General features: G+C 45.9%; 1 protein-coding gene across 1 annotated transcript in view; it reads left to right on the forward strand.

Moving 5' to 3' along the window:
* MIP (major intrinsic protein of lens fiber) overlaps nt 1-16,560 on the forward strand; it is an 82,116-nt gene extending 65,556 nt beyond the window's left edge. Inside the window, exon 4 of the mRNA XM_069652838.1 lies at nt 15,618-16,560. Coding sequence (XP_069508939.1) covers nt 15,618-15,800 — 183 coding nt within the window. The 3' untranslated portion in view covers nt 15,801-16,560. The remainder of the gene's footprint in view (nt 1-15,617) is intronic.
* Nucleotides 16,561-17,047: the final 487 nt, after the last annotated feature.

A 17,047-nucleotide genomic window follows, 5' to 3' on the forward strand; every position in this document is an offset into this window, starting at 1 on the left:
TCAGGACGGAGCTACACGATCAGGCAGCCATCTTGCCTAAACCCCCTAGCCATCGCCCCAACTGTTCACTTTTGATTTCCTAACAGGATCGCTCTCTGGGTCTATGCACTACCCACCTATGGCTGCTAATGCCAACAGTAGCAGCTGTGATGCTAACCGGTTATCCCCAAATGGGGAGGGAAAGGACCACCCCCACACCACCACTGATCAAGGCCCATTGTAAGATGTCTCATACTCTGCTCCCCTGCAGGTGGCAGTAAATCACCTGCTGTGACTTAAATCGCAACAATTATACTCTAGACAAAACACCTACCCTCCTCTTAATTCCTACATCATCTGGGAGAATCAACCAGCCCAGAAAGACCCTGAACATAGACCCACTGCTAAAATACTTGTTATTAAGCACGCAGATACTATTTATGACCTCCCAGAAAGCATTGACAAGTATACCCTGGTCATCACTGAAACCTGGCTCCCTGACAACAACCCTACCTACCTGGATGTTATCCTTCTGACTAGCTTCAAAATGATTTCCAAGCAGAGAGACCATTATGCACAGGAGGTTGTGTGGACCTCATCTGCCCAGGATACCTTCAAGTTGCAGAGGTCTTCACCAACCCTGGTGTCCTTAAAAGATCTGCTTCGTAACTACTCTCTGAACTCTAACAGTAAGATATTTAAATACATGATCTACAGACATCCTGGGATGCTAGAGTCTTCTTGAAAGAGTGGTCAGAGTTTGTTACCAGCATCCAGTCAATCATTTATACTATACTTATAATCGAAGATCAGAACATATGGTTTGACTGCCCGGCAAATAACACCACCACACCCTTACAGGAGTAAGTGGACCATCTTAACCTCACTCATATCTACTATGGCCACCCACACTGTTGGCCACACCCTCTATGCCATCCTTTTCCCAAACCTAACAATCTCCGATGTGAATTAGACTTGCCTCCGTTTGTCTGACCACTCCCTAATCTTGGCAAACCTGATCAGATTCAGGGGCAAACACTGTCCTCCACCTACTCACAGACACATATTAAACCCTATTCAGCCTATATATAGAAATCAGGCAGACCAACTTTGAAGAGATTCTGAATGACATTCTACAAACCAAAGCAAAAGTTATCTTCAGAGTTCTGGATACTTTGCACCAACTACGCTCCTGCTAAATCGAACCACAGGTGGTTTGATGCTGACCTTGTCCTCCTTTAGAAAGTATACCGAATACTTGAAAGACAATGGTGAAAAACGGAAGGCCTTAAAGACAAGATGGCTTGCCTACACGACCAGTGAGAATCTCACAAGCCCCTCATTGGGAAGAAAGAAGCCTTTCTCCAAAACCAGGTTACTTGGGCCAGTAACAAATACCCTCAAATAGTCAAGATCACCAAAGATCTGCAAACGCCTATAGTCCGCTGTCCTCCCACTCCTCCCTCACAGACCTGACAGATGAACTACCATATTATTTCAAGACAAAATTGAAGGCCTCACCAACCAAACTGAATGTCAGCTTCGATCAAACCAAAACATTGTCACTAATGTTGTCTGTAACCGCACATGTAGCACTTTCAAAGCATCCTCCTTTAGAAAACATCATCAAGACTGTGACAAAAATGAATACTTTCTCAGACATACTACTACCCCACCAGTACAATCAAAGAAAACATCTCTACACTGGCCCCTTTACTCGCTGTGTTGCATTAACAGCTCTTTGGCCCAAAGGGACATGCCTGCAACCCACAAGATATCCACTTGCGCCCCGCTACTGAAAAACCTTTGGAAGAACCTAATGTGTCTATAAGCCTCTGTCCAATAACCAGCAACCCTTTAATTGGTAAACTAATGGAGAAAATAGAAGCACAACTACTGGAATACACAGAAGCCAACAACCTCCTCCATCAAAGCCAAAAGTGGGTTCAGATCACAGCACTGAAATCGCTGTGCTGTACATAATGCAAGTATTCCTATTCACAATGGAGGAAAACTCTTCAGCTGATTTTGTATTCAACCTCTCAGCTGCATTGATATTGTCCTATTGTCCACCATTAAATCCTGTTGCAGAGACTCAAGCATTCTTTCAGCATTTAAGACATGGCCCTGAAATGGATTTTCTTCTTCCTTCAAGACAGAACTGCTCTACTCCAGCCAAATATTGTCCCTAAGGCTCAGTCCAGGGCAGCCAGAAGATATGACAAAATAATGACTGGTGGCCCCCCTTTACTTACAGATGGGAAAACCTGCCTGCATACATTAACAACAAAAAATCCATTGATCTGGTTTTCAAAAGCAAAAGGACAGTGGACAAACTGTACATTTCTTGTGGGCAGGGGGTGGAGGGCGTGCAGTCACTTGGTGAAGTTTTGTATCCCAGGAGCACATACCTGAGCACACAATTGATATATAATAGAGGGAATGGGAAGAATTAATTCAGTGTAACATAGGTAAATGACTTTGGTTGAGGAGGCAGCTGTGTGGCACGTACATTAAAATGGAGAATGTTTCCTAATGCACATTCCCATGGGCGATTCCATAGTGTTATCATTGCGGTTGCATAACATGAACCAAAAGAAAATGTCATTAATCTCCAACTGTATTCGCTGCCTCACACCAAAGAGCTGAAAGCAGGGTAAAACATGTCTGTGATTATTGAACCATTTTTGGAGAGGTCTGTCTTGGCCAGCAACACCATTTTGAAAACAACACAACCTTTGCTTTGTGAACACTGGTGCCTCCATAGAGATAATGCGCATACCATCAGGCCCTCCTTGGGTCTCATTCTGTGGTAACATCCTAAATAAAGCAATTGAGAGAGGGTATGAGTGGTTGCAGGATATCAAGGGAGAGGTAGTTGGACTCTGCCCAGAAGAAAAAAGGCAACTAGAGGAGTGAAGCTAAAACCCTAAATGTCCACTTAAGGAGCTATTAAGCTTTCTTTTTCAGAGTCAGAGGGGTCTGAGGGGTCAGAAATGTGAGGCGGACAACATGGTAAAGGTTTTTCTTAAGATGGCATTTTATTAACTCAAAAGGGTTTGACAAACGGCTCACTATCCCCACCCTGAAGATGATTTCCTTGCCTATCAAAATAAACTAAAGGAAACACTCTAACAAAAGGAATCTGTCCCTCACACTTATACATACAACAAACTTATCAAGGTACGATATGGCAATTCAAATGTAACAGAAATAACAGTTATGCTCAATGAAAACCTGATCATTGTTTCTCCCTGTAACCTCATTGAGATCCCCTTCCCCAGATTCAAACAGGATTTTCAATGAACAGTTCATAATAGGAAAGTTCTGTTTTGCAACAAAGTTCTAATAATAAAGTTCTTCTTGCTCCCAAAAATGTATCTCACTTGGACTTTGACCAATAGTTCAAAATATTCAACAAGTCTTTATCTCTTTGTAGCAGAGAGTTCAACACAACTTCTTCTTACAAAACAAGAATATTTGCACAGTTCATCTGTATCAACAATAAAACTTTTGTTAGGATGGTTCCACAACAGTTCACAAAATATTTGCATCAGCAATAATGATTTGTCAGGATGATGATTCCACAACATTTCACAATATACTTAGTGGCCTTGCCACTTCTTTTTCTTCACAGTCTTTAACCACAACAGAGTATTTCAATTACTTCTTCCTGGTCCACTGACCTGCCAGGACTACTACTACAAACTCCCTTGCCCTGGTATACTCGCCTGCCAGGACTCAATGAAAAACTCTTAACATTGCTACAAGTACTTCTGTGGTAACATTTACTTCAAACAACTTAGCAAAGTCTTTTGACTTTCCACAACATCAGTTTTGCCGATTTCTTCTGGGAAGTCATGCATGAAACACATTGATGCTGTTTGTTCCACACTTGCGATTGCCACATGCAATGCATATTATGCTCCTCTCCTCCTGAATACTTTCTATCAGGAGGGCAGCTCTCCTGCCACTCTTGTTTTCCCACTCTTATATTAACTAAGTGCTGATGATGGCTTTTTCTCACACTTGCTCTTCTTTGACTTAGACAATGCGTGTTTAGGTCACTTCCAACTATTGCCTCTTTCTCACTCTCTCAATAGGGTTTAAAATCAACTTTCTTCATAATTGCCCACTCTTGGTGTTGACAATAATAGAAAGGCATCATTATACTTATAAAGGTGAAAGTAATTGCCAAAGCAGAGAGAGGGAAATATTAATAAATAATTTGGCATTTATATAGTGGTACGAACCCTCAGGTATCTGAGTGCTGCTTATTATTACCCACGGTGTGTGGTGCTCATTTATTGACCTCGGAAGGATGAAAGGCTGAGTTGGGCCCTGCCAGGATCCGAACCTGCGTTAACAAGCTCTGCACGGATGCCAAAGCGAGCGCTCTACTCGCTGTGCCACTTGACCGGCTTACAAGAATCTAACAAGAACTATAATTGCCAAAGCCAAGAGAGCGCAATATCAAAGCAAGTTAATATGAACCAACAATGCCAAAGCCAAGAAAGGGCAATTAAGAAGCAAGTTGATTGTAAACCCTATTGCGAGAGTGGGAAAGAGGCAATAGTTGGAAAAGACCTAAAAACGCATTGTCTTGGGTCTGCTGCTTCCTCTGCTTCGCTCTGCACGGCAAACTGCTTCTCTTCGCTTCCCGCGGCCCATGCCAGTCGGGAAAGGAGCATTCCTCGCTCTAGGCACACTCCGGTGCTCGCCTGCCACCGGAACCCAACTCACAATGGTGGAAGCTTTTCATGCTAACGATTGCCGCTGCGCAACCTCTGCATTCATGGCCATCAGGGGGAAAGCTTTCCAAAACAAAGCTCCCTGATGTACAAACTCTGCACACAAGGTTTTCCAAGGTAGAAACCCTCTCAAAACTGGTCTCCGCTATGCGAATAGCGGTGGCTCTGGCATCTCTGCTTTCCTTCAACTTCTCCTGCAACGTGGAGTTACTGCAATCACTCCACCTTTTACTCCTCCTCCTAATGGCCTGCACCTGAGGGGGCCTTTTATACTCTCGATCCCACTCAGGTGTGGGTCATTAGCACTACTAGACTGCAACTTGCGCTGCAGTGCCTCTGCATCCTTCTTTGCCCCAGTACTTTCAGTATTGTGGGTCTTGAAGTCCTCAATGTTCAAATTACCTCTTTTACTCTGAATGTTGCTTCCAAATTTACATCTTCTAAAGGAGTTTTATAAGGACTTAATGAGTGGTTCTGATTTACAGGAGAGTTAGAGCTTTTAGAATCTAAGATGTTAATGTTTTTTGAGATTCGCATTTAACCTTCCCCTGTTGATCACAGGATCTTTCAACACCATAAATGTGGGTGACTTTGTGAGGATGGTCTTACTCCCAATAAACAATTGATTATGGCTGTTTTCACCACCATCAAGATAATTAGCTTTGGGAAGGAAAATCTCTCTTCGACAGCAAGCCATTACATATTCCGGCATCACTGACATTTCTTGCTCTGAGGAAGACACTGTGTCTCTCCCAACTGAGTCCTTCCTGTTCCCCTGGGACCCTTCTCCTCCCAGGTGATCATCCAGGCTAATATCACCACCGGGGTCAGGATCAGGTAGCGGCTGCCTTCCACTGGCCACCTAGGAGAAGACTTTAGCAGGATTCATCACAGGGGGGCCTCCAAGGTGTGGGGACCAATTTAGATTACAAGAGCTGAAAGGCCTTGCCGCTGAACCTGACTCAGTCATATTCTCTTGGATGTTCAACTCTTAGGTGAAATCTGGGATTCTTCTCCCGCCATTTCTGGATGTATGCCAACAATACACACATTGCCTTCAAAATCACTTACACTGCTGAACACACCCATAAGATATCTTGCTGCATTGTGTCTTATGAATGACTATAAGACTGAAGTGCTTGTCATTAGTCTTAATAACCTTACCACTGCCCTCTGCATCTACTACAATGGGTCCACTCCAACTGTCCAATGCATCTACTTCAATGGGTCCCCTGCTGACTGTCCCCAGCATCTACTAAAATGGGTCCCCCTCCGACTGTCCCCTGCATCTACTAAAATGGGCCCCCCTCTGACTGTCCCCTGCACCTACTTAAATGGGTTCCCCTCCAACTGTACCCTGCACCTACAAATATGCCCCCACCGACTGTCCACTGCATCTACTAAAATGGGTCCCCCTCGACATTCGCCTGCATCTACTTAAATGGGTCCCCGCTGACTGTCCCCTGCCGACTGTCCCCTGCATCTACTACAATAGGCCGTGCTCCGATACCCACAAAAAATGTCTTTGACCATAACATGTCCTTCAACTGACGAATCAGGGAGTTATTGAAATCTTGCTATACCAACACCACGTGCGCATCCATTTACTGCCATACTTGAATATTCAGCACAAGGGAAAAGTGACCAGAGCTGTTTTGCTCACCACTGGGCTTTTGCAACAGTCTGTACCTGGATCTCCCTATCAGAGTTAATACCATGTGATCACATCTCCCATGCTTTAAAAGCTCTGCACTGGATCCTGTTTAAGGAAAGAATCGACTTCAAGGTTCTGTGTAGTATTAACAAGGTAGTTACTGGTGGTGGTCCTGTGTAACTAAGGCCTTATATATCTAGAAATACACCCCGCCCGGGAACTGAGATACACCACAACGAAGACACCATGTTCTTCCTCCTTCAAGAAAAAGCCACTTGTTCTGCGATATATCCGTGCAGGTGGTTCGACCCTGTGGAATTCTCTACCCGTGAGCATAACATCTGAAACAAGACACCAGAGATTTGGACGAGAGCTAAAAACTCACCCGATCGCCAAAACGGACTCTTCCTCCTGGCGGTGCAAGGTGAGGGTGGTGGAAGGAATGTAGTCCCATCCTCTACTTCATGGATCATCTCATGAAAGAACCTACGCTTCAAATGTCTCCTTGTCTTCAATGGGTTTCCCCCGTGGAACAGTGCATCTTGCACTTGATAATTTGCTGCATAACAATGCCCACGATTTCCTGATCTGCACTTCTCCTGGTGCCGCGTCCTCCGATCCTTTATGGTCTGAATGCCCAAGGTCTGCAAATGACCTCCTGTATATTTTCCTCTCTTCCTCTTCATCTTTGTCTTCCGCTTCCCTTTTCTTGTTAAGGTACCCGCTAACACTTTGTGCCATGCAGTGGCTTCCAACACAAATCAACAATAAAAAAACTCGTACTCCACGAACAACACCCAGGAACAGAGGCCAAACCAGAACTTACAAGTGACTGTTAAATGAAATTCAGTGATCAAACTGGACATTTAGGTGTGACCAATTGCTCCACCCCTGAAGGAAGAGCTAGCAGTGTCTGGTCTTCCTTGCACAGGCATGGGCAAACAATAGAGAGCAGCCTTCATTTTAGAGGTAAGCTATCAAAAGCCGCTTTCTAACCGGGATCCCTGTTGTACTTCTGCTTAGGCCCAGGTGGCCTGCTTGCTATAGTGTGGCCAAGCCTGGTTACATCTAACCAGCCATTTCAGCACAGATAGCGGGTGTTGCGGCATTCTCTAGTTGATAAAACTCTTCTTTACCAGCAGCAACTTCATCGTTTGGCATAAGAGACATCAAATTAGTGCGACAGTGCAGGAAAGATTCTCATCGTCAATAAACAAACGTGTTTACTATACTTCACTGGATGTTAAGTAAAGCTCCACTCCTACTGGTTATAATCACACACATGGCTGAAGAACCAGGCTCTAACTTCCTTTTCTAAAAGCAGATGGTGTTTAAGGGACCGGTCACGGGGGGAGTCTATTGAGGTGCACAGCTTGCACTGAGTCGACCATGACTCTGGTTTCTCTTTTCCTAAAACTTGGTACTACCAGCAGTTTCTAAGCGGATAAACTCAATGTACATGCTGGACTGGTGTGTGCAAGTCTGTTTCCCAAAAGAAAGGATGGAGAAACAGAATGATTTAAGGTCCCCAGACATTAGAAGCAGGACACCGAGTCAGTAGTTATCGTTGCCCTGACAACCTGACACATGGGAACCAGGAAAATCAAGACTAAAGCTGGACTGCATCCATAGCTTCCCCTGGATTTCAGGAATCTGAACCTCTACCTTGGAGGAGTTCAACACCGGCCATTTTGGTCTCATCCGGCTGCGCATGGCGCAAACACACCCAGCTGTCATAGTGCATCTATCTGCGCCCAAGAACCATCTCCTCATCATCTTCATTTCAAATGAGCAAAATACTAAGGGAACTATGGGAGGTATGTGTGAAGGAACCTCTCTGATCTTCCACCCACCCCGAGACAACCCGTTCTACATTCCAATGGTTCTGTCTCCCGCACCAACACTCTACAAGTCCGGCAGATTGTAATTGACATATATTTTGTCCTACGTGTTTGATTTCCCCCACCTGTCCTCTGTGAAATTAAGAATACAGGCATACATCTTGTGAGAAAATAGGTATTTTATCACCATAAGAAATGATCATACATATCTCCGAATGGCGACAGCTCCGATCAGGTGTGGGACATGTAAAAAAGCAGGTGTAACTTGCTTCAGGGCAGCAAGTTTATAGACCTTTGCTGCCGCTCAAACTCTGCAACAAACGCACCTCACATTCGGCAAGAATTTAGAGACCAGTCTTTTCTCTGTCTAGCCAAAAATCATTCTACACAAGAATCAGCAGGTTTCACTCCTTTGGGCAGCACCCAGCATCACAACAGACCAGGAAAACTCATACAGCACCAAGGTTTCACTTTCCTGCAGAGCGCCCCCACCAAAGCCCTCTCACCACACTATTTCAACCCATATCTCAACCCACTCGTCCTCTGTTTGAAAATCTTTCCCCTCCCTCAATTCCGCAATGCTATTTTCTCACCATGAGCTAACACGTCACACTTCATCTAGCATCCACCATTTCAACAGAAAGCGACAAGTAACACCCCTCAGAGTTCCACTGGCACCGTACCCCCACTATAACACTCTTCCCCTATCTCTCCTTTCAACTGTCTGGTACCACTTCATTCCCAACTCTGCCCACCCACCATAACATCAGCGACCATGATCTTCTGTCTCCACACCAACGTTACTGTTCCCTCTCTCTACCGCAGCATGCATATACCCTCAAACCAGACTTCCTTCAGCTATTTTACCCTCCAGTGACTACACACCTTCCTTACCGCTCTCACATGACCAACCGCCATACTCTCCCAACACCCATACGCGGCTCCATCTTCTGATCACACAAGCCATTTCCTCACACCACCGCAACAGTATTGTCCATCCTTTCCTGCTTCCCTCCAGGCCTTTGGTACTCTCACACATCACTCCCTCGCTCTCCTACTCTAATCCTAAACCCTGTTATTGTACAGCTCACACCCAGAACCCATCTAGTTTCAGCCTACCCCCTCCACCCACCACAGCCCCTGGCACTCAAAGGAGGATATCACCACCCTCACATTATATCACATTAACACCCTACCTTAATTATTTCTCCGCCACCTCCTACATCCAATCACACAAATCCTCACACCCCATTCATTTCTCCCTTAACTTCAAAACATCACCCACTTCCCTGCATACCATTATACCACCCCTCACCAATGCAGCCCTGCAATCAGACACTGAAAGAGCCCTGATGTGTATTTCTAACCACACTCCAGTTTCATTGAAGACACAACCAGACAGCCATACCTCGTTCCATTGGCTGCAGAAGAACCAAACAAAATTACATCACACCTAGTTCTTGTGAAGTGCTACAAAACTCTACCTTTCATGGGTTGCAGACTCACGCTGTTAACTTTATGGGCAAGGGGAAGCCTATCTGTAAGGTTGAGAAGTGTGACCACCCCGAGGAGCAATCTAACAGTAACACTTTGCAATAATTTAAGGTAGTTGTTTTTTTAAATAACGGATCTGGGATTCGAACCTCTGTTGCTCTGTGTCTTGCTTCAAAGACCAACGCGTTGCCCCTCTGCTATCCTATCATAGCTCAGAAGCACTTGAAATGACATGAAAAGATGATGAAGGAACCCTGTACATCGGATACCTCTGGGGTAGTAGACTCACACTGGCATAGGCATTTGGGTGTCACTGAAGACTGGAAAGACCAATCACACAGAGAGAACCCATCCACACCTGGGAAAGCATGGCCACTGGAGAAGCCAACCACTGAAAAAGACACTTTCCTTCGCTGAGCAGATCGTGTGTCATGGAAGCTTGAGAAGGATAACCGTCATGCAGAAAAAAACTCCCACTGACGCCTCGCAGTAAGACTCATACACAGGGAAGTGTCAGACAATCAATGTTATCAAATGCTGATGTTGGAAATGCTACAAATCCGACCACCCTGAGAAAACAGAATCCCTCTAGCACAGCAGGCACTTGGGCGTCACTGAGGCTGAAAAGACTGGCCACCCTCAGAAAACCCTTCCACGTCAGAGAGCAGGGTCATTAGGAGACAAGCAATGCACTGTTAGGCAGAAACCTGTGCAGTTCCCTCTGGGACCACTGCAAAAGATTTAGGACTACAGGTGTTTGGCAGTAAACCCACTTGGTAGCAGTCTGTACAACACAGATTCACTTGGTAGCTGTGGCTGAGCAGTCAGACTTCCCTCAAGAAGAGTTAGGCAGTATACAGAGTATTCACAATAGGTCAAGAGCACACAATAGAACAAGTAAACACTGACCAGGGCTTGGTGTAAAAGAGATATCATTATTTATTTAAAACCACATCTAGAAAAACACACAGGCACTAATCGTAAGCAATTCAGAAACACGGTCACTAAAAGATATACACTCCCTTAAAAGAATATTAGACAAGTCTTAAGTAAAGCCCCACTTATTTTCAGACAGAGGTGAGCGCTTAATGTAGATGGCACTCTAATAGTTTGTTTTAAAAAAAGGGAGAGAAAAGCAGAGAACAAATTGAAACAGATCCCAACACTTTTACAAGAACGTAGCAAGAGAGGATGGCAACGTAAAACCGGGAATTCAGAGTTAGTAGGCCGGATCCGCTTAAAGAGGATCCAAACGAAATGTGTCCAAGGTCACACGGTTGCAGTGCACAAAAGTCTTGTAATGGTTCAAAAAGAAGTTGGATCAAAGAAAAGGGACCAGTTAGAGGGTCAAGGCGGCCAGCCCAGTCCAGAAGGTTAAGGAGTTATTATTACCTTGTTGCAATCTTTAGAAAGGGAGGCCTGGCGGACGCGGTACCTTAAAGTGGTGAGAACGCTCCAGCGGGGGCAGTTGTTCCTGGCAGCGGGTACAAGTCGGTGCTTCGTCCGGGGGAAGAGAGGATCTCGTCGCGTAGGAAGACAGGGGTCCGTTGCACTGCCAGGGAAGAGACCAGCCGCAGAGTTTCTCAGGTACGAGGAGCGGTCCGTTGATTCGCGGTTCAGTGGTGAGTGGCTATCCGGCTGCCGGGGTGCTTGGCACGGGCAGTTCGACCACAAACCGAGCTGGGGTGTGAAGAAAGAAAGATAAACTGGTTGTGCCCACCAGTCAGGGGAAGAAGCCTCTCCAGCCAGGAGATCTTCTCTGTCGTCGGGAAGTGGTGAGTCGGTTCCGCAAGGCTCCACCGGTGGTGTCGTCGTGGTAGGTCGGCTCAGCTTCTCCCTCGTCGGATTCTCAGGTCCTGTGGCGACTTCTGAAGTTCCAGTCCCCAAAGCCCTGCTTTTATGCAGAAAACCCCCATTCACTCAGCCTAGCTGTCACTCAAACATGCTAAGTGGTGAGCCGGCCGGCTCACCACTTGGGCCAATCACACAAGAGTGCGACTTGAGTTACCATGGTAACTCAGTCCAGGGTGCCTAAACCCCCTCCCACACCCCCGGTGGTACCCAGACAGAGTGGCACCACATTTGGAGGCTTCTGTGGAGAAGCCCGCCAAGAAGTGGAACAAAGGGCTCGACTTGGGTTGGAGTCTCAGAAGAGAACACAAACGCCATTTTAGGATCGAGTCTTGGCAAAAAATACCAACCGGACAATTAATATTAATTACATAAACCGGCGGTATGTTCGAGGCTATGAGAGTTAAATAATGAAAACTGGTAGCCTCGAACAATGGGAAAATCCCATAGGAAAATATTTGCGGTCGAATATAAAAAGTAGTTTCCACTGCCACCAGCCAAAACTCGATCAGGGGGGACGGAGACATGCCCCCTCGACTAACAGACCCCAGGGCAATCGAATTGCCCTGACCATTACGTCCACAATATGATGGTTTGTACTGGTTTTCGTTAATAATTTGGGACTAGTAAAGTCAATGGTGACTTTACATGCCCTGGGAGACACTAGTCAGTCCCAGGGTATGGACTCTATGGTGGGGTGTCATTATGACACCCCTGTGTTACTGCACGGAGGGTACTGTGTAACACACATAGGAAAAACGCATTAGACCCTATGGAGTAAAGGACCCCATAGCCCATAAAACACATTACCAGTCAAAGGAATACCATAAATCATGTCCAAGAGTGGGAGGAAAAGAGTCTCACTCTTGGCAGGAGGAAAAAACAAACTCCAGAAATCCAGCAAAGCTGCTGGGGGACTCACTAGGTTAGTACATTCAGCCTAAAGAGAGAATTCTCCCTAACATGCACTAAGAAAAGATACATACATTTCCTTAGCCGTGTACACAAGAACGTAACACTAAAGTGTGACAGAAAGCTGCAGGCCCAAGCACCCTAAAGCAACAGACCAACATTGACCCTTCATAAGGTGCCCCCTTAGTGAAAGTCTTGCACGCACAACATCAAACCTACGTGGGACTCATGAAACCATGATCCCCAAGCCACACACAACACCACTCATTTGATTGTGAGATGAAAGAAAAAAACAAGCATGAGAGAACACATCCACCCATGAGGTCCAACTAGTCGGGGAGGATCAGATGACCTGGGCAACACACATGCAGGCCACCTTGGGCCTGGTACATGAGGACCTCATACTCCATATACAGAAAGCTGTGACAAATGCCCAGCCGACACACAGATAACAAACACACACTCATGCACACACAATCAGTACAAACAATACTCTTGCAATAGAAAGCAGTATGCAAATGGGGAACACACATAAGACGCATACAAACAATACACACAGAATATTAAACACGCATGGGCACATGTACTGTATAAAGCCAAGCAAAGGACACCATCCATACAGAATAGCAGGTTAAAGAAAAGCTTGGGTTAACGCCTTACCGGATTACGACTAAATAGGACATGTCTGGGATAACAGTGCACGAGGATCACAATACACATGTGGGAGGTTGTCTTGAAATGCATATCCACAAAGTCCCCACCAAATGTCTTTGTCTCATTTGAGAAACACTAATCTACAACCAAGGATTCAAATGAAAGGGTCAACATAAAGTCCAAATATTCATCTTATCCTAACAGCACAAAACATTCCAATGTTTGGACCAAATCAAAGTCTCAAACCTATTCTTAGAAGTCTATCCCTACCATTTGAAGAACACTTGACATAATTATGCTTTCAGCGCAAGGGCCTTAGGCTGTTCCTCACAGACTGACTCTCTGCTGTCATCAGCTCGTTCACTCTTCCTTCAGAAGTGCGATCTTTCAATATTCTTTCTCATTTGGGGCTTCCTCCAGTCTGGTCAACACACCTTCTGGACTTTCCACTAGCCCTGTAGATTATGCACCTGGACAACAAGCCCTTTTGGATCTTGAGTCCTTGACTGGTCTCTGTCAGAACTCTGCTTCACAGTGGGTCTCTCCTGGGCTTGGATTCCACCATGGGACCCTCCTGGATCTCTGATGCACAACTGGCCCATCACAGACCTCAGCTCCACGCACCTCACTGAAGGACCTGGGGCTCCACACCTAGTCCCACCTGGGCCTCAGCTTCACAAGAGGTACGGCAAGGACCCTGGCTGCTCAACTGACCCCTCAGGGGCCTCAGCTGAACAGTGCAGCCCTCAAGGAGCTGGGCTTTTCAGATGTTTCTCCCCCTTGCAATCAGGGTCCTTTTAAGGCAATTTCAGGCCTTTCAATTCTCACCCCTCCTGTCAAGGGTACTTCCCTTTAACCTTTCGGGTTGCTGGTGGAGGGCCTATGACTAGGGCCTTCAAGTTCCGTTTAGGTAGGGGAATAAGGTTGCACACTTCCTGGCTAGTTTCTTCCTTCAGGGGCGCAAGGCATGAATGGAGTTTGTCCTGGGAAGTCACTGCTTGTCCCAGTTAGTCTGCATTCCTCTAGACTATCTCTTGGTCCACATTCTCTGCTATGTCAAGTCCTCTCCTTGTTTACAAGGGAGCATGGATAGGCAAGTCTGCCTCCTCTGGGAGTCTCTCAAGTTGTGTGGTTCTTCCTTCTCTTTTGTCCTCCCCCTCAGGCGGCTTGGTCTAGTCTCACATCTGATATGTGTTGTATTATGGCGGTTTGAATTCTACAAACCAATTGGCTAGTTAGTTGACGTGCCCTATTTTCCCTTGTTATTCTTGTATCAGTGGGGTATTGATTCATTGTGTCAATCTCATCTGGGTTGTTAGCGTTGGCCTGCAAAGGTTTAAGGGTACCTGCAGCGGGTGGCACCCTCTTGGATTGCCCCCTGGCATGGGTAGCAGCTCTGCATTGCTCTGCACCATCACTGCTCTGCTGCTAGCCGTGGGTGCTTCAGCAGTCTTCGTCTGTAAGGCAGCATTTGCGCACTCACCAGCTGTAAAGATTTCTGGCAAGTCATCCCAGAGCTCCCAAACTCTTTGGGGTTGTGAAACCATGGCTCCGATCCACGTGTGCAGGCTATTCCAGGCCTTGACTTTTCCCCTGTTCTTGCAAGGCACCCTGAGAGATGTGGTTTAGCGGATTTGTATTCTGAAGGGCAACACCCCGCTGGGGTTCTACCACATCTCCCGTGTGACAGCGAGCTGGCGGAATTCCCACCTCATCCATCCACTGGGAGGCACAGTGGGTAGTGGCCAGACTAGCCCAGTCCAAGGAGGCTCCCTTCCCACACATGAAAAGATGGAAAATGCTGTCAACCCACCACAGCCCAAACAAGAGGCTAAAGTGAAAAGCAGACAAATCACATTTACAATATGCAGATGAACAATACGCTAACATACAAAACCTATTTTAACTTACAATCGAATTATAGTATCTCTCTCTCTCTCTCTCTCTCTCTCTTTCTCTCTCTCTCTCTCTCTCTCTCTCTCTCTCTCTCTCTCTCTCTCTAGAAACCGGGCTACACTGATGCAATAAGGCCCACATAAATAGCCACTTTCAATTGTCACAGATGTCCAGCCCAACTGGGAAAATGCGCACACTTCTAGACCTGTCACATAACAAAACATTTAGCTGTCATGGGAAGACCTATGAAACCTGCCCGCCCTGCAGAATACATTCACATTAACACTGGGAGCCAGGTGTTGCTGGAGGCTTTACGAGGATTGACGTTCCTGACAGAAGAGGTCAGTCTCATCAACAACACCAGAGCATTGAGTAAGTTGCAATGCTCCTCCCCCTACCCCTTAGGGACACCTTCTTTGGGGAGATAATTACCTTGCCCATCCAGAGAGCCGTCAACGCCAAGAGTTCAGATTCTGCCTTACATGGTGCTAAATATTCAAGCTGTGGTGATTGTGCACAGAAGACCAGGATGGCTGAGCTTCTGGTTTATCTGTCTAACTCTGTTATTCTTTTCTTCTGTTTTAGATCTATTGGGTCGGTCCCATCATAGGAGGTGCCTTGGGAGGCCTAATCTACGACTTTATCCTCTTCCCCAGGATGAGGGGGCTATCGGAGAGACTTTCCATCCTGAAAGGTGCCCGTCCTGAAGAACCAGACCCACAGGAAGCCACGGGCGAACCCATAGAGCTGAAAACGCAGTCCCTATAAGGGAGCCAAAGTAGACACTCGCCCCCTTCACCCGGTCACTCAACCACCCACTCACTCACATGTTCAACCACCCAAGCGGCTGCTCTCCAACCCCCTACTCTTGGCCTATTGCTCTTCCATTTCCAGTTCTCCAGTGTGAGACCAGAAGCTCTTACTTCACCATAAATGGTCATGAGCAGAAAGCTACAGACTTAGCACAGGCATTGATGAGACAAAGGCTGGAATAATAACCTGAGCGCAGTGACATTCACACCACAAAGATGCTAAAGGTTCCTTATTTCCGGTTTTGTGGACACAATATACCTGTATAAAAAAAACAAGTTGATGGTCATAGCGAAAAACCATCAACCATTGACCAATTTGGCATTCCGGCTAAATGACATTACATTTCCTAGCCAAAATAGTTCACGTTATTTGATAAACCAATTGAAAACGCGCTTAATGGTGATGAGAATATAAGACTGGAGTTTTGTTTACATTTTTATTTTTTGTGTTTTGTGTGTCCACTCCCACTTCCCCTTTCCAATAGGTTAGGTTCTTAGAGTGGAGCTTGTGTTCTTTTACCTTTGATCTTGTGACTCTGACCTACATTTCAGCTCGAAGCATTGGACTTGACCACAGAATCCCAGATCACTGGTAAAATGTTTTGGTAGACTGTTTTTCACCATGCTTCGTAGGGTTGTAATCCTGTTGATAAAGTGGAGATTCACACTTCCTTAAATGTTCTGAGGTGAATAATAAAGAGCACTGATGAGCCAGGCTATCCCTGCGGATCAGGGCCAACATGGTGTCTGTCAAGATCAAACCCCATCTCAAACAGTCAAACTGTTTGCTCAATGCTCTGTCTGTTTCTCTGCTCATCTAGCCGCCCATTAATGAGAATATTGCAGTCTGTCTCCCTTACTTAACAGGTTATATAATGGTTACATCATGGCCAGCCCACATGCAAGTTGGCCACTGAATGATAACATCATAGTCTGCCTTTGTGGCAGAACCTTCTGCCAGACCCGGCCGCAGAATAATGAAATCATATTTTCTCTTTGGGTCTTGCGTGATCATGCAATGATGACATGCGAGTCTGTCCTCCTGCCTCAGCTGCTAGAGAGTTAAGGTATCTAAAGCTGTCTTCCTGACTTAACTAGTTACCAAGGCTTACATCATAGTTTGACTTTCTGGCTCAATTACTAAAACAGTGATGGTATCATGGTAGGTCTTCCGATCTATAAAGGTACACTGTGACTATATAA

This window comes from Ambystoma mexicanum, chromosome 3q (assembly GCF_040938575.1).
Source record: "Ambystoma mexicanum isolate Mex_15411 chromosome 3q, UKY_AmexF1_1, whole genome shotgun sequence".
NCBI lineage: Eukaryota > Metazoa > Chordata > Amphibia > Caudata > Ambystomatidae > Ambystoma > Ambystoma mexicanum.